The sequence below is a fragment of the Solea solea genome, chromosome 7 (assembly GCF_958295425.1).
Source record: "Solea solea chromosome 7, fSolSol10.1, whole genome shotgun sequence".
Lineage (NCBI taxonomy): Eukaryota > Metazoa > Chordata > Actinopteri > Pleuronectiformes > Soleidae > Solea > Solea solea.
The window spans coordinates 2,724,333-2,745,716 of NC_081140.1; the positions used below are offsets into that span (position 1 = coordinate 2,724,333).

The 21,384-nt window shown below is 38.8% G+C and overlaps 2 protein-coding genes across 3 annotated transcripts; both read left to right on the forward strand.

The window, feature by feature from the left end:
* LOC131463038 (extracellular calcium-sensing receptor-like) lies at window positions 1–5,386 on the forward strand. The gene is made up of 9 exons (XM_058634683.1): window positions 1–602; window positions 883–1,177; window positions 1,272–1,358; window positions 1,557–1,826; window positions 2,074–2,286; window positions 2,358–2,633; window positions 3,925–4,152; window positions 4,238–4,361; window positions 4,440–5,386. The coding sequence occupies exons 1-9, from the start codon at window positions 103–105 to the stop codon at window positions 5,348–5,350; spliced, it is 2,904 nt and encodes a 967-aa protein (XP_058490666.1). The 5' UTR covers window positions 1–102; the 3' UTR covers window positions 5,351–5,386.
* A 3,196-nt stretch (window positions 5,387–8,582) lies between these two features.
* On the forward strand, window positions 8,583–10,141 carry LOC131463047 (PWWP domain-containing DNA repair factor 3A-like). 2 transcript variants are annotated; one of them, XM_058634710.1, is made up of 4 exons: window positions 8,589–8,704; window positions 9,260–9,355; window positions 9,437–9,622; window positions 9,747–10,141. In XM_058634710.1, exons 2-4 carry the CDS (start codon window positions 9,338–9,340, stop codon window positions 9,837–9,839), a joined length of 297 nt encoding a protein of 98 aa, XP_058490693.1. In that variant the 5' UTR covers window positions 8,589–8,704; window positions 9,260–9,337; the 3' UTR covers window positions 9,840–10,141. The 2 variants fall into 2 exon arrangements, with proteins under 2 accessions (XP_058490692.1, XP_058490693.1); XM_058634709.1 differs by lacking the exon at window positions 9,260–9,355 and having other exon boundaries at window positions 8,583–8,704.
* Window positions 10,142–21,384: the final 11,243 nt, after the last annotated feature.

The window sequence follows — 21,384 nt, forward strand, 5'->3', positions numbered from 1 at the left end:
GAATATCCAAGTGTTTGATAGAAAAAAGCAGAGTAGTGCAGGTAAAATTTAATTTTGATTTTCAGTAAATGCTGTTGTTAATATTCTGTGTTGTGGCTTTTAATGTTTAATTTCTACAATCAAACATCAAAAGCTGTCATTTACAATACTAAAGCTCAAATAATAATCAATAATATCTACAAAGACATTGAGTACAAATCAGTATCAGTTGGAATTTATTTTGGGCCCTGCCCCTACAGCTTCACTTCCTCCTCTGCACTGATGGGTGGTGTTACAAGATTAATCAACATGGGCAGCTGCAAATTAATAAAATGTGTTGATATTGTGATAAGACTGCACTCAGAAAAGGAGATGAGCCAAAGCAAAGTCATGAGGGCATTTTTAGACACCAGCCTCTTCTTCCTAATGTTGTATTTATGTTTCTCCTCTGCTGTGTCCTCCTCTCTTTATTCCTCCTCTTGTCAGTTAAAGGGACAGTTTCATGTGAATGGGATGCACAAAACTGGAGATGTGATTCTAGGTGGACTGTTTGCTGTTAACACAATTTCAACTGATCCTGACCTGTCATTTACCTCAGAGCCACAAAAGCCTGACTGCTATGGGTGAGTCTGTTAGGGAAACAGCAGTCTACAAGTCTATAAGTAGACTGTATGTATGATTCATGTAAAATACTTACAGTGTGTGTATATATATATATATATATACACATATATATGTATATGCCATTTTAAGTCATGTTACGTTTGCATTCACATTTTGTTATTATATTTTGAACTATTTATCTGATTAAATTCATAATATGTAGTTGTGGAACATGTAGCTTTGAATTGTTTCTATTTTATGTTGTTTTTTTTATTGTAAACACTTGTGTTATTTTGTTAGTTTGGATGTTGTAGATTTTAGACAGGCTCAGACCATGGCCTTTGCTATTGATGAGATCAACAGAAACTCCAACCTGCTGCCTAATGTGACTCTGGGATACAGTCTGTATGATAACTGTGCCCAACTAGGAATTGGATTTCGTGCAGCACTGACCTTAGTCAGTGGTCAAGAAGAGCAAGTTACATTAGAGGAGAACTGTGTCGGAACTCCTCCATTCCTAGGGATTGTGGGAGATTCTTCTTCTACACGTTCTATTGCCATATCCACAGTCTTAGGTTTGTACAGCGTGCCCCTGGTAAGTTTAAATCAATGAAATACATGAACATAACAATCAATGTTAAAATATTATTTAGAATGTTGAATTAAAGAAAGTCTGTATTGTTTTGCAGGTGAGTTATTTTGCCACATGTTCCTGCCTGAGTGACCGACAAAAGTTTCCATCTTTCTTTAGGACGATCCCAAGTGATGCTTTTCAGGTGAAAATGTATCTACAAAAAGAAAAGAGTGTGTCACCAGTCATGTTACATGTTTCATTGTCAGACTTGTGTGGTGTCAGAAATACAACATTTACAGTCAGTGATTAAACATGAGTCTTTGATGAACCTGTTTAGCAGGATTTATAGTAAAGATGATTCCAGCCTGTGCACTAATCCCTCTGCTCTGTGTCCACATAGGTGAATGCTATGATTCAGATTCTAAAACACTTTGGTTGGACTTGGGCTGGTCTGATCATCAGTGATAATGATTATGGATTCCATGCTGCCCGATTCTTTCACTCTGATCTGGGTCCAGCTGGTGGAGGTTGTCTGGCTTACACAGAGATTTTGCCCCGGGGTGATGACCCTGCTGAACTACGGAGAATAGTGGATGTGATGAGGAAATCTACAGCTCGAGTGGTGATTGTGTTTGCAAATAGTTTCCTCATGATTAACCTCATGAAAGAGGTCAGTCCTGAAAAAAATATGTAGCAAAATGATTTAGCTTAAAAAAAAAAATATTTATATTTCACATGTCATTTGTTAAAGCTGCTGCTAATGTTTAAGAGTAAGATTGTTTACCAAGACAAATTCAGATTTGACTGTAATTCTGGTAGTATTCTAGGTTTGTGTGTGACATCAACTGTGGAAACTAGATTATACTTTACTGGTATGAAAGTATGAATTCATATACATGTGATAATACAATGTACAGGTGGTGAGGCAGAATGTGACAGGCCTGCAGTGGATTGCCAGTGAAGCCTGGACATCAGTTGCTGTGCTCCAGACTCCTCACCTCATGCCGTACCTGGGTGGAACACTGGGCATCGCCATCCGTCGAGGAGAAATACCAGGTTTCAGGGACTTCCTGTTACAAATACGTCCTGATCTACATCACAACAACACTGATGGAAACAGCATGGTGAGAGTTTTACTCTGATTTGGAATTTTTTGGAAAAAAATATATTGTCATCAATTTAAGATGAACTACATTTGCAGGTGAATCTGTTTTGGGAACACACATTTCAGTGTAGATTTGCACCACCTCCAGCAGGTTGGGTGGAAGCTGCAGGAGAATTATGCACTGGACAGGAAGTTATAGAGAATGTGGAGACTGATTTCCTGGACGTTTCAGACCTCAGACCAGAGTATAATGTGTATAAGGCTGTGTACGCTCTGGTGTATGCTCTTGATGACATGCTGCAGTGTGAGCCAGGGAGAGGACCTTTCAGCAACAACACCTGTGCTCATTTACAAAGACTGGAGCCATGGCAGGTGAGATATCAGTTCACACTCAGCTCTTCATTTCACTTAATCCTTCGTATTTCATTTGGAGTGTGAAGTGATAAGAAATTATAGACCAAATCCTACTTCTGGGATTAGGCAAATTGGATACTCCAAATTGACCATAGGTGTGAGTGTGAGAGAGGATGGTTGTGGTCCTGTGATGGACTGGCGACCTGTCCAAGGTGTGACCCCGCCTTTAGCTCTATGTCAGCTGGGACTGGCACCAGGGCCCCCCACGATCCTCATGTGGAGGATAAAGTGGTAGAATATGGATGGAAAGATCCTACTTCTGTATTCTTAATAGAGTGAAATTTAGTGGATAGAGAGCACTATACGGAGCACTACACTAAACGGTGACGAGACAGCCTACAGGGAGGAGGTCCGGAACCTCGCTGCCTGGTGCTCCCTCAATAACCTGGCACTCAACTCCTCAAAAACAAAGGAGTTGCTGCTGGACTTCAGGAGAGGGAATGAGGTTCTTGCTCATCTTCTCATTGGGGGAGACCTGGTGGAGAGGGTCAGTGACTTCAGGTTTCTGGGAACATACATTTCTCAGGACCTCACATGGGGGACTAACACCAATGCCCTTGTGAAAAAGGCACAGCAGCGCCTGTACTTTTTGAGGTCACTGAGAAGGGTCAACGTGTCCCGGGACCTGCTGCTGTCCTTCTACAGGTGCTCTGTGGAGAGCATCCTCACCCACAACATCTTGGTGTGGTTCAGGAGCAGCTCTCAGGCTCTGGAAAGAGTCAGAAAGTCAGCACAGGGCACCATAGGAGTGCAGCTGTCCTCTCTGTCAGACATCTACGACACCAGGTGTCTGTGCAGAGCCACCAGCATCACCTGTGACAGCTCACACCCTGGGCACAGCCTGTTCTCACTGTTGCCCTCAGGAAAGAGGTACAGGTCCATCCAAGCCCGTACCTCTAGGTTTGCGAACACCTTTTACCCAAGTGCAATAAGAGTGCTTAACACTAAGTAACTCTTCCAAACTGTGCAATATTCTTACACTTCGTACCCGTGCAATATACACACCCCACATACACCCACTCTGCTGTACAATGTACTGTAAATACTTGAATACTTTTTTACATATCCTTCTAATTTTAGAAGGTGTTGGTGCACTGTTTCGTTCTTCTTCTCCACTCTATCTTTTCACTTGCACTACTAGAACTGTCCTCTAATTTCGTTGTACACTGTATAATGACAATAAAGGTGATTCTGATTCTATACTTTGAATGCTTTTTTCCCTTTGTCCCTTATCTGGATTTTTTTATAGATTATTTATTACTTGGAGAAAGTAAATTTCACAACAACATTTGGTGATCGAGTGTCATTTGATGAAAATGGTGATGCCTTACCTGTATATGACATCATGAACTGGGCGTGGCTCCCTGATGGAAGAACTAAAGTTCAGAGAGTGGGTGAGGTTAAGAGGTCAGCCTTCAAAGGTGAAGAACTCACACTGGATGAAGACAAAATCTTCTGGAACTTTGAATCCAAACAGGTTATTTCTTATTTTGTCAGACTACCATCTCTTTACCTTAATCATTATAGATTAATCTAACAGATACTGATGTTTCTCCACACAGCCTCCTCGGTCAGTGTGCAGTGAGAGTTGTCCTCCAGGTACCCGCATGGCCAGAAAGAAGGGGGAACCTGAGTGTTGTTTTGACTGTGTCCCTTGTTCTGAGGGAAAGATCAGCAATACAACTGGTGAGTGTAAAGTTTTAAACATCACAGTTCAGAGATGTTGTATAAACATGTATCTCATCACTTTCCCTCTTTTCTCAGACTCCATGGAGTGCACCAGTTGTCCAGAAGATTTCTGGTCCAGCCCCCAGCGTGACCACTGTGTTCCTAAGAAAACAGACTTCCTCTCCTACCATGAGCCTCTGGGTATCTGCTTGACAACCACCTCACTGTTGGGCACATGTATCTGTGTTGTTGTTCTGGGCATCTTCATCCATCATCACAGCACACCTATAGTTCGTGCCAACAATTCAGAACTCAGTTTCCAGCTCTTGGTATCACTTAAGTTCTGTTTCCTCTGCTCGTTGCTCTTCATTGGACGACCCAGATTATGGACTTGTCAACTAAGACATGCAGCATTTGGCATCAGCTTTGTGCTCTGTGTCTCATGTATCCTGGTGAAAACCATGGTGGTTCTGGCTGTGTTCAGGGCCTCCAAACCAGGAGGTGAGTCCAGTCTCAAGTGGTTTGGTGCTGTGCAGCAGAGAGGGACAGTTCTGGTTCTGACTACCATTCAAGCAGCAATCTGCACTGCCTGGCTTGTCTCTGCTTCACCAGTGCCTCATAAAAACACCCAGTATCACAGTGACAAGATAGTTTATGAGTGTGCAGTTGGGTCCACAGTTGGTTTTGCAGTTTTACTTGGTTATATTGGTTTACTGGCTGTCCTCAGTTGTTTGTTAGCTTTTCTAGCAAGGAATCTTCCAGACAGTTTCAATGAGGCCAAACTCATCACTTTCAGCATGTTGATCTTCTGTACAGTGTGGGTGGCCTTTGTTCCTGCTTACATCAGCTCACCAGGCAAATATGCAGATGCAGTGGAGGTATTTGCCATCCTGGCCTCCAGTTTTGGCCTCTTGGTGGCGCTGTTTGGACCCAAATGTTACATAATCCTGTTCAGACCAGAGAGAAACACAAAGAAAGCCATCATGGGTCGTGGCACTGGGTCATAGAAACAGTGAGACCACATTAGTAAATTCTAGCTTAAATGTACACACACAAATGCAGATAAAATAAGGTTTTAATATATATTTCAATATTATATAAATGGAGAAAATAAATGTAATGGTTAAAACTGTTTCTTTTCTCCTTTCCAAGTCCATGTATGTGTATGATTATTTCGATGCCCTGCTCAATGGACGGATTATTCAGATGCATCAACTCTCTCCTCACCAGCTCCTCAGCATTGCGTATCAGTTAAGACGGCTATAACTGTAGTCCAAACATGTTCTCATCTATTCTCAGTAACATATCCCTCATCTTCCTGTTCAGTTTGAACCACATATACAATGATGGTGGACAGATTTCCTCCATATCAGAATGTCAGCTGTTTTCCATGTTTCTTCATGTTATCAAAACATCAGTAACATAATGATGAACATGTAACCATTTAAAACTTTTCAGTTTCCTTCAGTATGATTGAACTGCAGGAAACATACAATCAAAAAAATTGAAATCTCTCACCATTAGAAGATCAGGTTCTGAAAATCTACCAATTGTTCTTAACATCATAACTCACATGACGGAGTTCTCACGTATGTTCCATCGCAGAAATGAGCAGATGATGATATTTATCTTATGTGAACCGTGACATTCCTTTATGGAATGGTGGACTCGGACAGGAGTTAAAAGTAATTGTCAGGTGATCTAGATCTGAGACATATATTCTGTATTTACTCAAAAATTACTGGATCCTTTTAAAATTTTGAAGTAGATATAATTATGGGGATCAAAAAAGTATGACTTATGAAGGATGATTGAAAACAACACCAGGAAAATGAAAATATACATAAATTAATGGAATACAAAGTCCAAGTTTGTAAATCTGTTTGAAAAACAAAAGTCCTTAAAAGTGTTGGGGATCAGTGTATATTTTATATTTTAGAACATGTAAAATAAGTTTAGGATTTAATGTGTGTTAACTTATTCTTGGTCCTTTTGTGACATGATATATGACGATTGATAATATTGTGTTTATTTTCACTGTTTTGTTACTTTGCACCATGGAGTGAAGTGTGTGTGTGTACACGCTTCTGCACTTGCTTGCAATATGAGCGATAGAGGCCCACAGAGGCTTGTTGCGTGAATGGAGTGAAGTCTACCATCTCTGAATGCCCTGTTCATATGGGCTGGGTAATATGGCCAAAGTGTTCTCAATAAATATTGTCAAATCAGTTGAGTGATCATTGTTGTCAATGTAAGATAATTGCAGACAGAATTCTGATATTCAATTGAAATTGAAGAAATAGTAAGTGGTGTGCTTTACCTGTTTATGTACAGAAAACAATCAACATCTGTTTAACTCAGAAATACTTAACACATGAAAACGTTCAATGTACGAAACGTGTTGTACCGTGTTTGTGCAATGGATCAAAATTAAATTGAGGTATATTGAACCACTGTTGTATTACAAATTAACTCATTCGCTGCCATTGACGTCTATAGATGTCAATTTGATTTCAAACATTCGGATAATCGAAGTTATCCATCCATTTTCTACTGCTTTATCCTCCACATGAGGGTCGCCAATCTCAGCTGACATAGGGCGAAAGGGGGTCACACCCTGGACAGATATTTTGATTTGACATATACAGTTGAAACCAGAAGTTTACATACACTATATAAAAAGACACATTTGCTTTTTTTTCTCACTGTCTGACATGAAATCAGACAATCACTTTTCCTGTTTTAGGTCCGTTAGGATTACCAAAATTATTTCTATTTGCTAAATCCCAGAATAATGAGAGAAGGTTTTTTTTAGACTATATAAACTATAATAGGCAGGCTGTATTTTTTGGGCCCCCCTCCATGGATGTTATTTATGAATTGAAATCTGAAACTTGCCAAAGTAACTTATATAAGTTAATTCACATTTTACATAATGTAGTCTTTGGTTATGAGTTGGTTCTTTGTATGCCAAAATAAGTCATGTGTCGTATATTAAACAGTATATCAGACTATTTTTTGATTTTTATTACCGTATGTATACGTTACTACAAGGCTCTATTAAATGCTATTAAATTATCCTTATCCACTGTGAGTGTCATTGTTAAGGCAGTAGTACCAGTAAATCACCAATAGATGTCAGCATTGCTATGTAAACAGAGCAAATAAGATAAATGTAAGCTATTGCATTTTGCAGTAAATCTTAATTAAATGTGTTGATTAAATTGAATAGTCAAATATACAAAGACCAATAAAATTGTCAGTAAGAGCAACTGTGCTGTAGTGGTAAAGATGTTAGCGTCACCTCTCTTCCATTTTCTGGTATTCAACACTCAGCAGCTCAGCTCCTGGTCTGGACTGTTCAGCAGTTTTCTCGAGAAGGGTCTAGCTGCAGACCCGCAGACCACTCAACGAAACGCCCCTTTACTCAACGAAATGCCCCTTTACTCAACGAAACGCCCCTTCACACTACACGACACTCTGATTGGCTCTCAAGAGACTGCGTCTGAAACGTGATGAAGTTTACGTTGACCGAGTATGAAGAGAGAACCCGAAAAAGTAACACGGGAAAAACACGGGAAAATGACGGAGGAAAAGGTAAGAATGGATAAAAAACACATTTTGATATTGAACACTGGATGAATAGTCATTATTTGTATCCATTAAATCAATTAAGTGCGGTTTATTAACCAGTAATGTCTACATGCTGTAACGATAGCGATTGTAACAGCAAGCAAGACGCAGCGATTTTCTCCCTTTTTTTTCTTTTTTTCCTTTTTTTCTTTTATTTATATGTACAGGTTATAACATTGACAATATAACATTGTCTCATTTTCAACCAAGAAACGTATAAGATAAACTATATGATCTCTATATATTAGTATTTATCTGTTTTTTAATCTTTAAATGACTCTGACAAGTTGCACACAGCTTTGCTCATTTGAAAACGTGTGACCTCAGTTCTACAATTGTTAAGATAAAAGATTTGATGATGAATAATATTTTTCATGTTTAGAAATGAGAAGTTCTGTTGAATCACAGTCAACAGTGTCATTTGATTTGATTTATTTCAGTTAGCCTGCATATATTTTAGGACAGGGAAAGTCTTACAGGCAAATGCAGTCCAGTTCATTACTTCTTGATTCTGGATTAAAAATGTTTCCATGTTAAAAATACAAAATACAATTTTAATTTACATTTTCTCTTATAGAGCAACACTACGTTCAGTGAAGGAGCAGACCCTGAGCTGAGGAGATGCAACTTGGACACTTATCAGTGTCCGATCTGCACAAAAAAGGGGAGCTATGCAAAGCTTGTGGCTCATCTGCAGGGACACCAAAGGTCAATGGTGGAGTACGGTGGTAAGTCCTAAATTATCAAATATTTTTTCATTTCAACGCTGAAAGGCTTTAATTTCCCCATGAGCCTTATGTATTATTAAATGTGATGTTATTTCTGTTTGTCCTGACCATGGATAACTGTGACCATCAAACTATTCAACTCATCCATTTGAGTATCAGAAACTCAAAATAAGTAAAGTAAAGTAAACTAATGCTGGAGCCATTTCATCTATGTGTACTGTACTTCATGTGTGTAGAATCTTAAGTCAATGTGTATTTTATTTTCACTCTTGTTGAGAATTTAGATATTGAGAAAAAGTTTCAAGATTCCTGCATTTTTATAGATGCCCCTGATAATAAGGATTGTTCTCAGAAGTAATGTAACAATTTGCCTCTCAGACAGGCTTATCTGTATATCCATTTAGGGCAGTGATGTTACTGTGGCCAAACAAGTTGCCAGCCAGGATGACACCTCTTATCAGAGGAAGTGCAAATAATCAGGGAAAGAAAATGTCTTATTCAAAGTTCTTAATCACATGTATTCAGTGTTGCATATTATGTGTAATTTAATTTTAGGAAAGGGCCCAACAAGCCCAACAGAAGTGACGCGAGGCATGTTGTCTGTTAACCAGTGTAATCACAGAGGATCAGGGCATGTTGCAACACCTTAAAGTGAGTGACAATGGCATTTAGTGTGGTGTTTGTGTATTTGTATATGAATACCCAAACTAAAATCCTATACAATTTTTATAGAACATCATCACAGGCAACACGGTGTCTCCTTGGGCCAAGAAACAGGACAGGGTCATCCTTCTTTTTGAAGATGATGAACAAGTGGACAAAGTCATGCACTTCTTGTCTGAAGTACTCGAACGTACTGAGACAGACAAGAAGTCTGCAGATCCAGTGGCATTCGTAATGGATGTACTTTTGCCAGAGGTGAGATCTCAGACACTGACACTGATTTGTAGACTACATGTTTTATATGACTGCATATGTCTGTCTCCTTTTAACACATGGTCACTGTCTAACACAATCTTAAATCTTAATCTTCATGCCACAGGCAACAGTATACGCCCTCAGAGCTGTTTACTCCATCTCCCTGGACAAAGCCAAGGAGATGTACATGCGTGGCACAGAGTTTGACTCAAGGTAAGCCGGATAGTTTAGGAAACTGTTAATCCAATTTTCAGTTTATATCTTATTATGTATTTGAGTGTCTTTAACGACTTAATTATTTTGCTATATCATTTTGTCTTGTCAGCGACATAACCCAGCTTGGGGAACAGCTTCAGAGCCACATTTCCTCAAAAGCGAGGCAGAAACTGGATAGCTTCCTGAGCAATTACAAGAAAGCCTTGGAGTGTGAGGAATTCCTCAGGCGCCTGTAATCCCTGGGTAGTGAATGTGTCTGCTGGATAGTCTGTTGTGTATAAAATAAAGAAAATATATCATTCATCACTTGTATTCATTACATGGATTTGAAAGTTATACAACTTTCTGTGCAGAATCAAGGGTTTCAGTGCATTTGTTTTACATTCATCAAAATACCTACTGATGTCCAACTGGCTGGGTTTGATTCAGATACCAATGTTTAACATATCTTCCTGGAAATAGGTAACATCTCCTTAATGACATACTCAGCAGATCTTTTCTACTTAATATCTGTCTGTCACCACCAGCTGGACCACACAAGCACAGAATTTTAGGAGGGTTTCTTTCAGGTTAAAAACCTAATCAAGTAGACTTTTATTAGTTCTAATTATTGTTCTGTCCAGTTGAACAATATGTCAAACTACAGACTAATAAGACATTCAATAAATGTAGGCCTATATTAAACACACCTTTTTGTAACATACAGGTTGCCATGATGTTGGAAGTTTGCAAAAACAAATGAAATTATTCAAAGTGTGTGTTCAAAGTGGAATTTGTGATATTATATTGTATAAACGTGATATTATATTGTATAAACATTGTATAAACGTGATATTATATTGTATAAACGTGATAATTATATTGTATAAACGTGATATTATATTGTATAAACGTGATAATTATATTGTATAAACGTGATAATTATATCACATAAACGTGATATTATATTCTATAAACGTGATAATTATATCACATAAACGTGATACTATATTGTATAAACGTGATAATTATATCACAAAAACGTGATACTATATTGTGTAAACGTGATGTTCAAAGAACTTTTCCGATCGGCATTTATATATTTTAGCAGTTTGGCTATAACATTTCATACTTTACAAAGTGACATTAATTATTCACAATTTTCACAGAAAGTACATTTCTGTGTTCATAAAAGCCAACACGAGTATTTATTCTTCTCTTTTCCTGTCGCACACCAGGATAAAAGTCTCTTGTCAACAAGTGTCTATGAGATACGCGTGTGTAAATAAAGTTTCAATAAAAGAAGACGTTATCACGTTAGTAAACGTCATCACGTTTCAGACGCAGTCTCTTGAGAGCCAATCAGAGTGTCGTGTAGTTTGAAGGGGCGTTTCGTTGAGTAAAGGGGCGTTTCGTTGAGTGAAGGGGCGTTTCGTTGAGTAAAGGGGCGTTTCGTTGAGTGGTCTGCGGGTCTGCAGCTGGACCTACTTGGTTTTCTCCACTGGTCTGGATGTTTCTCTGGACGGTGTACTGTGTAAGCAGATTTAATCACAGAAACATCGTAGAAAAATAAGCAATCATTAAATAACTTGATCCTTATGTTTGAACCAAGAACACATTTTTTCATGTTTCTATAATAATAATAATAATAGATGTTTCTTTATTAACCTTTACTAACCTGCTCAGACCACCAAGGAAAATTGAATTGGGTGAACAAAAATTCTTGTCCCTTCTCCTGGAGCCCATATTCACACCTGTGATTAAGTATAGGAACAAGAAGACAAAACATGAACCCTTCACATTTATCAAGTCCATTTAGAAACTGTATAAACAATAAATAATAATAAATAAAACCAGCAGCACTTACTGAGGAAACCATTTAGCATGCTCCACTCAGGGATAATCTTCAGCCTTCCAGTATCTTAAGCCTCCATCGCAGCAGAAACAAACACGTCTTGACAGCATCATCACGATCTTGTGGAGAAATAATAAAATGTATACATAAGATGAAAGACAGCTGTTTGAGATTTGAATATACTTGGTTTGTTCCTCAAATTTCATTTCATAATTGTAGAAAGTATAGCCCTATATTATACATTTAATTAAAATGCATTTTACATTTGATTTTAATATTCACTTTAATTATTCAGATTTAGATTTTTAAATGGAAAACTTACATTTACAGATTCTTTCTCCTGAGTTTTGATGATATATGATGATAATAATGTCTTCAAAATCCAGGGAGGTTGTAAATCTATTCTCAATTGCCAACAGGGCAAAGGCATTCAGTTTTTTTTCTGTTACTGTTGCTCTCCGGTATGTTTTCACTTGTTTCAACAACGAAAATGATCTTTCTCCTGAACAGTTTGCAATCGGTAATGTCAGATACATGCAAATGCGACTGAACTGACTGGCGTTAATGTGACGTAACAAAACGTATTTGGTTTTTTTGTCCCTCTGTCTGGGCCCCCCCTGCCAATAGTACCTGGTACCAGGTACTATTTTTAGTACCTGCTCCAGCAAGGTTCCAAGCGTGCTTAAGCAGGTTCTATGCGATGATTGGTCAGAGTCCCGTCACAGAAAGAGACATCCCGCACACAAATCAAGCCGAACAGTGCCAAACTGTAGATCACTTAACAATCCTAAAAACGTGGGTTAATCTCCAACAGAAGTCTGTTGTAAAGTCACTAGTCACTCGTGTGTGTGTCGCGTATAAAATGAAGTCACCGCAGTTTCACTCAGCCGTGCAGTGATGACTCCGCCCACTTTAAGTAGGTACTTTTTTTGTAGTGCAGATGCAACCTAATCGTGCCGTGTCGTGCCGTGCCAAGGCGAGTAGAGCCGGTGGAAATACACCATAAGTTCTTCCTTTTCACAGGAGTATAGCGCCAAACAGCAGAGTAGCCAACTGACTACTATGGCTGGGCGATATCTCGATATTTTAATATATATCGATATATTTCTAAACGAGATATAACACGGGCAAGTTCGTGCCTATTTCTCCTCTCCCTCTCCCTGCGTCCCGACACACACACACACCAGTGCGTTGCACCCATGGGGGAGGTGGGTGTTTTAAAACCCAAACTTTTACCGGTGAGAGGGTTAAACACGCACACTTTTTCTGCAGTTTTTCCTCAGTTAGCCTCACTACATTTGCCGCTACATCTCTGGCCGCTTCGTTTCTGCACTTGCTGCGGCTGCCTCCTCTCCTGTTGTTGCCTCAAACATGACACCGGCTTTGAGTGTGACCGCCTGATGATTGGCTGTTCTGCCTTAAGTCCCGCCTCTCTTGGTGTGTTGGATTTATTGTTCAGCTCGTGCTGAGGAGGCAGGAACTAGCTGGTTCATAGTTCACACACTACAGAGTTTTGACTTATTTTCCATTACTGTAAGTCACTTTTGGACATATTGAAGCCTAAAGTTGTAAATATTGATAATAAAATATGAGACATTATTTAATTATCATATCAACAAGCTGTGTTGAATATCTATGTGAAATAATTGAGAAAATTGTTCAAACCCAATTAAGCATTCTTTTTCACAGATACAATTTTTATTTTATTAGTCATGTTTCTTACAATTTTATTAAGTCGGTTTTTATATTTTATTTATTAAGTTTAATTGTAACAGTATTGTATTTTTGAATTAATTACTTTATCACCAAAAGCTGTCATTTAAAATACTAAAGCTTCAATAATAATGATTACACATTTCTACAAAGTCATTTAGTACAAATCAGTATCAGTTGGGATTTATTTTGGGCCCTGCCCCTACAGCTTCACTTCCTCCTCTGCACTGATGGGTGGTGTTACAAGATTTTCAACATGGGCAGCTGCAAATCAATAAAATGTGTTGATATTGTGATAAGACTGCACTCAGAAAAGGAGATGAGCCAAAGCAAAGTCATGAGGGCATTTTTAGACACCAGCCTCCTCTTCCTAATGTTGTATTTATGCTTCTCCTCTGCTGTGTCCTCCTCTCTTTATTCCTCGTCTTGTCAGTTAAAGGGACAGTTTCATTTAAATGGGATGCACAAAACTGGAGATGTGATTCTAGGTGGACTGTTTACAGTCAACTTAATTTCAACTGATCCTGACCTGTCTTTTACCTCAGAGCCACAAATGTCTGACTGCTATGGGTGAGTCTGTGAGGGAAACAGCACAAAGCTGATGAAACCCAAGTCTATAAGTAGACTGTATATATGATTCATGTAAAATACTTACAGTGTGTTTGTGTATATATATATATATATATATATATATGTATATATATATGTATCTATATATACATATATATAGATACATATGCCATTTTAAGTTACGTTTGCCTTCAAATTTTGTTATTATGTTTGAACTATTTATCTGACTGAATTCATAATATGTAGTTGTGGAATATGTAGCTTTGAATTGTTTCTATGTTGTGTTATTTTTATTTATCATGAACATTGTGTTATTTTGTTAGTTTTGATGTGGTAGATTTTAGACAGGCTCAGTCCATGGCCTTTGCTATTGATGAGATCAACAGAAACTCCAACCTGCTGCCTAATGTGACACTGGGATACAGTCTGTATGATAACTGTGCCCAACTAGGAATTGGATTTCGTGCAGCACTGACCTTAGTCAGTGGTCAAGAAGAGCGATTTACATTAGAGGAGAACTGTGTAGGAACTCCTCCAGTCCTAGGGATTGTTGGAGACGCTTCCTCTACAAATACTATTGCCATATCCACAGTCTTAGGTTTGTACAGCGTGCCTCTGGTAAGTTTAAATCAATTAAGTACATGAACATAAAAATCAATGTTAAAATATTTTGAAATACTTTTCAGGTGAAAATGTATCTACAAAAAGAAAAGCGTGTGTCACCAGTCATGTTATGTTTCATTGACAGAGTTGTGTGGTGTCAGAAATACAACACTTAAAGAAGATGATTCCAGCCTGTGCACTAATCCCTCTGCTCTGTGTCCACATAGGTGAATGCTATGATTCAAATTCTAAAACACTTTGGTTGGACTTGTGCAGGTCTTGTCATCAAGGATAGTGATTCCACGCTGGAATCACTATGGATTCCACACTGCCCGATCCTTTCACTCTGATCTGGGTCCAGCTGGTGGAGGTTGTCTGGCTTACACTGAGATTTTGCCCCGGGGTGATGACCCTGCTGAACTAAGGAGAATAGTGGATGTGATTAGGAAATCTACAGCTCGGGTGGTGATTGTGTTTGCAAATAGTTTCCTCATGATTAACCTCATGAAAGAGGTCAGTCCTGAAAAAAATGTGTAGCAAAAAATGATTTCGCTTTTAAAAAAACAGATTTCATGAATTCTATTTCACATGTCATTTGTTAAAGCTGCTGCTAATGTTTAAGAGTAAGATAGTTTACCAAGACAAATTCAGATTTGACTGTAATTCTGGTAGTTCTCTAGGTTTGTGTGTGACATCAACTGTGGAAACTAGATTATACTTTACTGGTATGAAAGTATGAATTCATATACATATGATAATACAATGTACAGGTGGTGAGGCAGAATGTGACAGGCCTGCAGTGGATTGCCAGTGAAGCCTGGACATCAGCTGATGTGCTCCAGACTCCTCACCTCATGCTGTACCTGGGTGGAACACTGGGCATCGCCATCCGTCGAGGAGAAATACCAGGGTTCAGGGACTTCCTGTTACAAATATGTCCTGATCTACATCACAACAACACCCATGGAAACAGCATGGTGAGAGTTTCACTCTGATTTGGTATTTTTTGGAGAAAAAAAATATTGTAATCAATTTAAGATGAACTACATTACAGGTGAATCAGTTTTGGGAACACACATTTCAGTGTAGATTTGCACCACCTCCAGCAGGTTGGGTGGAAGCTGCAGGAGAATTATGCACTGGACAGGAAGTTATAGAGAATGTGGAGACTGATTTCCTGGATGTTTCAGACCTCAGACCAGAGTATAATGTGTATAAGGCTGTGTACGCTCTGGCGTATGCTCTTGATGACATGCTGCAGTGTGAGCCAGGGAGAGGACCTTTCAGCAACAACACCTGTGCTCATTTACAAAGAATGGAGCCATGGCAGGTGAGATATCAGTTTACACTCAACTCTTCATTTCACTTAATCCCTCGTATTTCATTTGGACTGAAGTGTTTAGAAATTATAAACCAAATCTAGGCAAATTGGACACTGTGTTTGTCTCTATGTGGCCCTGTGATGGACTGGCGACCTGTCCAAGGTGTGACCCCGCCTTAAACTCTATGTCAGCTGGGACTGGCACCAGAGCCCCCCACGATCCTCATGTGGAGGATAAAGTGGTAGAATATGGATGGATGGATCCTACTTCTGTATTCTTAATAGAGTGAAATTTAGTGGATAGACAGCACTATACCTTTAATGCGTTGTTTCCCTTTGTCCCTAATCTGGATTTTCATAGATTGTGCATTACTTGGAGAAAGTAAATTTCACAACAACATTTGGTGATCGAGTGTCATTTGATGAAAATGGTGATGCCTTACCTGTATATGACATCATGAACTGGGCGTGGCTCCCTGATGGAAGAACTAAAGTTCAGAGAGTGGGTCAGGTTAAGAGGTCAGCCTTCAAAGGTGAAGAACTCACACTGGATGAAGACAAAATCTTCTGGAACTTTGAATCCAAACAGGTTATTTCTTACTTTTTCAGACTACCATCTCTTTACCTTAATCATTATAGATTAATCTAACAGACACTGATATTTCTCCACACAGCCTCCTCAGTCAGTGTGCAGTGAGAGTTGTCCTCCAGGTACCCGCATGGCCAGAAAGAAGGGGGAACCTGAGTGTTGTTTTGACTGTGTCCCTTGTTCTGAGGGAAAGATCAGCAATACAACTGGTGAGTGTAAAGTTTTAAACATCACAGTTCAGAGATGTTGTATAAACATGTATCTCATCACTTTCCCTCTTTTCTCAGACTCCATTGAGTGCACCAGCTGTCCAGAAGATTTCTGGTCCAGCCCCCAGCGTGACCACTGTGTTCCTAAGAAAACAGACTTCCTCTCCTACCATGAGCCTCTGGGTATCTGCTTGACAACCACCTCACTGTTGGGCACATGTATCTGTGTTGTTGTTCTGGGCATCTTCATCCTTTATCACAGCACACCTATAGTTCGTGCCAACAATTCAGAACTCAGTTTTCTTCTCTTGGTGTCACTTAAGTTCTGTTTCCTCTGCTCGTTGCTCTTCATTGGACGACCCAGATTATGGACTTGCCAACTAAGACATGCAGCATTTGGCATCAGCTTTGTTCTTTGTGTCTCATGTATCCTGGTGAAAACCATGGTGGTTCTGGCTGTGTTCAGGGCCTCCAAACCAAGAGGTGAGTCCAGTCTCAAATGGTTTGGTGCTGTGCAGCAGAGAGGGACAGTTCTGGTTCTGACTTCTGTTCAAGCAGCAATCTGCACTGCCTGGCTTGTCTCTGCTTCACCAGTGCCTCATAAAAACACCCAGTATCACAGTGACAAGATAGTTTATGAGTGCGCAGTTGGGTCCACAGTTGGTTTTGCAGTTTTACTTGGTTATATTGGTTTACTTGCTGTCCTCAGTTGTTTGTTAGCTTTTCTAGCAAGGAATCTTCCAGACAGTTTCAATGAGGCCAAACTCATCACTTTCAGCATGTTGATCTTCTGTGCAGTGTGGGTGGCCTTTGTTCCTGCTTACATCAGCTCACCAGGCAAATATGCAGATGCAGTGGAGGTATTTGCCATCTTGGCCTCCAGTTTTGGCCTCTTGGTGGCGCTGTTTGGACCCAAATGTTATATAATCATGTTCAGACCAGAGAGAAACACAAAGAAAGCCATCATGGGTCGTGGCACTGGGTCATAGAAACAGTGAGACCACATTAATCAATTCTAGCTTAAATGTACACACACAAATGCAGATAAAATAAGGTTTTAATATATATTTCAACATTATATAAATGGAGAAAATAAATGTAATGGTAAAAACTGTTTCTTTTCTCCTTTCCAGTATTCTATTTAAGTCTATCTATGTGTATGATTCTTTCGATGCCCTGCTCAATGGATGGATTATTCAGATGCATCAACTCTCTCCTCACCAGCTCCTCAGCATTGCGTATCAGTTAAGAGGGATATAACCATAGTCCAAAAATGTTCTCATCTATTCTCAGTAACATATCCCTCAGCTTCCTGTTCAGTTTGAACCACATATACAATGATGGTGGACAGATTTCCTCCATATCAGAATGTCAGCTGTTTTCCATGTTTCTTGATGTTATCAAAACATCAGTAACATAATGATGGAGGGTCTACCTTTTGAACATTTAAAACTTTTAATTTTCCTTCAGTATGATTGAACTGCAGGAAACATACAATCAAAAAAATTAAAATCTCTCACCATTAGAAGATCAGGTTCTGAAAATCTACCAATTGTTCTTAAAGCCCACATAGACCGGAAGCTCCAATTAACGCTGCGTTTGTGTGTGTATCTGCGTCATTACCTCGTTTATGAAACCCTAAAGTTTCAGAACAAACAGTTCAGCCACTGCTGAGAAAATAGTGTTGTATTGTTTTCCTGGGCTCTGTGAAGCGGATCGCCAGTTCCGTAGTTTGATGTCGTCATCAGAAATCCTCACCACTCCTCTCACCACCATAGCGCCTCCCGGTGTGGGCACTAGTCCGGGCACATCCGGTTGCGTACATTCAACCGCAGAAGAAGAACTACTCTCGTTGTAGCTGCTGAGATGCAGAGCATCCACCGTGCCAGAGGGGGAGCTGTGTATCTTAGAGCTGGCCTATCTATTACGTTACACTTCCAGGTACCTGGCCAATCACAGGACAGTGGGAAAGCTCTCGTTGGCTGGCCAATCACAACACAGTCCACATTCTGGGGGCGTGGTTTTGGTCTGAAACAGCGTGGCTGACGAGAGCGTCAGTGAGGAGATATTTTGATCGGCTCTTTTGCAGCGATTAGAAGGTTTTTAATCATGAAAACAAGTTAATATATGTAAGTAGACCTCCATAACTAACATATATGTGTGATACAAGCATTCTATGTCGCCTTTAACATCACAACTCACATGACGGAGTTCTCACGTATGTTCGCAGAAATGAGCAGATGATGATATTTATCTTATGTGGAATGGCAGACTCAGACAGGAGTTAAAAGCAATTGTCAGGTGATCTAGATCTGAGACATTTATTCTGGATTTACTCAAAAATTACTCGTTCAATATTTGTGAAATTTTGAAGCAGATATAATTATGGGGATCAAAAAGTATGATGTATGAAGGATGATTGAAAACAACACCAGGAAAATTAAAATACACATAAGTTAATAAGAATACATAAGAATACAAAGTCCGAATTTGTAAATCTATTTGAAAAACAAAAGTCTTTAAAAGTGTTGGGGATCAGTGTATATTTCATATTTTAGAACATGTAAAATAAGTTAGGGTGGGTATTTAAGCTTTTAAAGGCTGTAGTCTTAAACATTTGATCAGCTGATGAACAGCCTATTTCAGTTTAATGGTTGTTTGCAATACATTTCTTACTCAATTTTTTTTTGTCTCACTCCCATTTCTTCTTTTTGCATTTTGAAGCACTACTTAGAACCTTGTTAAGATCCAACAGCAATATCGAAATATGACTTTTAGTCCATATCGCCCAGCCCTACTGACTGCTGACATCTACTGGTAGAAATAGGTACTGTCCCCCAAGTAAGTGAAGGGTAAAATGGGGCAAATTTTCCTCCAGTTACAAGTACAAAATTGTTATTATTAAAATTATATTAAAATCATATTACCCAGAAAAATAAGGATGAGAGATTTAAGTAATAACATTAACTAAACACTAATATTTCTGAAAAATAGGAAGGAGTTCAAATTTACTTCAAGATTACTTTTGTGAAATTTATAAAGTATAATGAATAAAATGAAAATAAAATGAAAATGAACACAAACAGGGGAAATGCTGTTTACAAATTGAATATCCAAGTGTTTGACAGATAAAAGCAGAGTAGTGCAGGTAAAATAGAATTTTACCTGCACTACTGCACTACTTTTTTTTTTTTTCACAGCACATTTTTTTCTGTGCTGTGGCTTTTGATTTCATAATTTCTACAATCAAATATCAAAAGCTGTCATTTAAAATACTAAAGCTTCAATAATAATGAATACACATTTCTACAAAGTCATTTAGTACAAATCAGTATCAGTTGGGATTTATTTTGGACCCTGCCCCTACAGCTTCACTTCCTCCTCTGCACTGATGGGTGGTGTTACAAGATTAATCAACATGGGCAGCTGCAGATTAATAAAATGTGTTTATATTGTGATAAGACTGCACTTAGAAAAGGAGATGAGCCAAAGCAAAGTCATGAGGGCATTTTTAGACACCAGCCTCTTCTTCCTAATGTTGTATTTCTGCTTCTCCTCTGCTGTGTCCTCCTCTCTTTATTCCTCGTCTTGTCAGTTAAAGGGACAGTTTCATTTAAATGGGATGCACAAAACTGGAGATGTGATTCTAGGTGGACTGTTTACAGTCAAATTAATTTCAACTGATCCTGACCTGTCATTTACCTCAGAGCCACAAAAGTCTGACTGCTATGGGTGAGTCTGTGAGGGAAACAGCACAAAGCTGATTAAACCCAAGTCTAAGTAGACTGTATATATGATTCATGTAAAATACTTACAGTGTGTGTGTGCATATATATATGTGTGTGTATATATATATATATACATATGCCATTTTAAGTTACGTTTGCCTTCAAATTTTGTTACTGAATTCATAATATGTAGTTGTGGAATATGTAGCTTTGAATTGTTTCTATTTTGTGTTTTTTTTAATCATAAACACTTGTTACACTTGTTATGTTGTTAGTTTTGATGTTGTAGATTTTAGACAGGCTCAGTCCATGGCCTTTGCTATTGATGAGATCAACAGAAACTCCAACCTGCTGCCTAATGTGACTCTGGGATACAGTCTGTATGATAACTGCTTTCAACTAGGAATTGGATTTCGTGCAGCACTGACCTTAGTCAGTGGTCAAGAAGAGCAAGTTATATTAGAGGAGAACTGTGTAGGAACTCCTCCAGTCCTAGGGATTGTGGGAGATTCTTCTTCTACACTTTCTATTGCCATATCCACAGTCTTAGGTTTGTACAGCGTGCCTCTGGTAAGTTTAAATCAATTAAGTACATGAACATAAAAATCAATGTTAAAATATATTTTTAGAATGTTGAATTAAAGAAAGTCTGTGTGTTTTGCAGGTGAGTTATTATGCCACATGTTCCTGCCTGAGTGACCGAAAAAAGTTCCCATCTTTCTTTAGGACGATCCCAAGTGATGCTTTTCAGGTGAAAATGTATCTACAAAAAGAAAAGAGTGTGTCACTAGTCATGTTACATGTTTCATTGACAGAGTTGTGAGGTGTCAGATATTCAACACTTAAAGACAGTGATTAAACATGAGTCTTTGATGAACCTGTTTAGCAAGATTTCTAGTAAAGATGATTCCAGCCTGTGCACTAATCCCTCTGCTCTGTGTCCACATAGGTGAATGCTATGATTCAGATTCTAAAACAC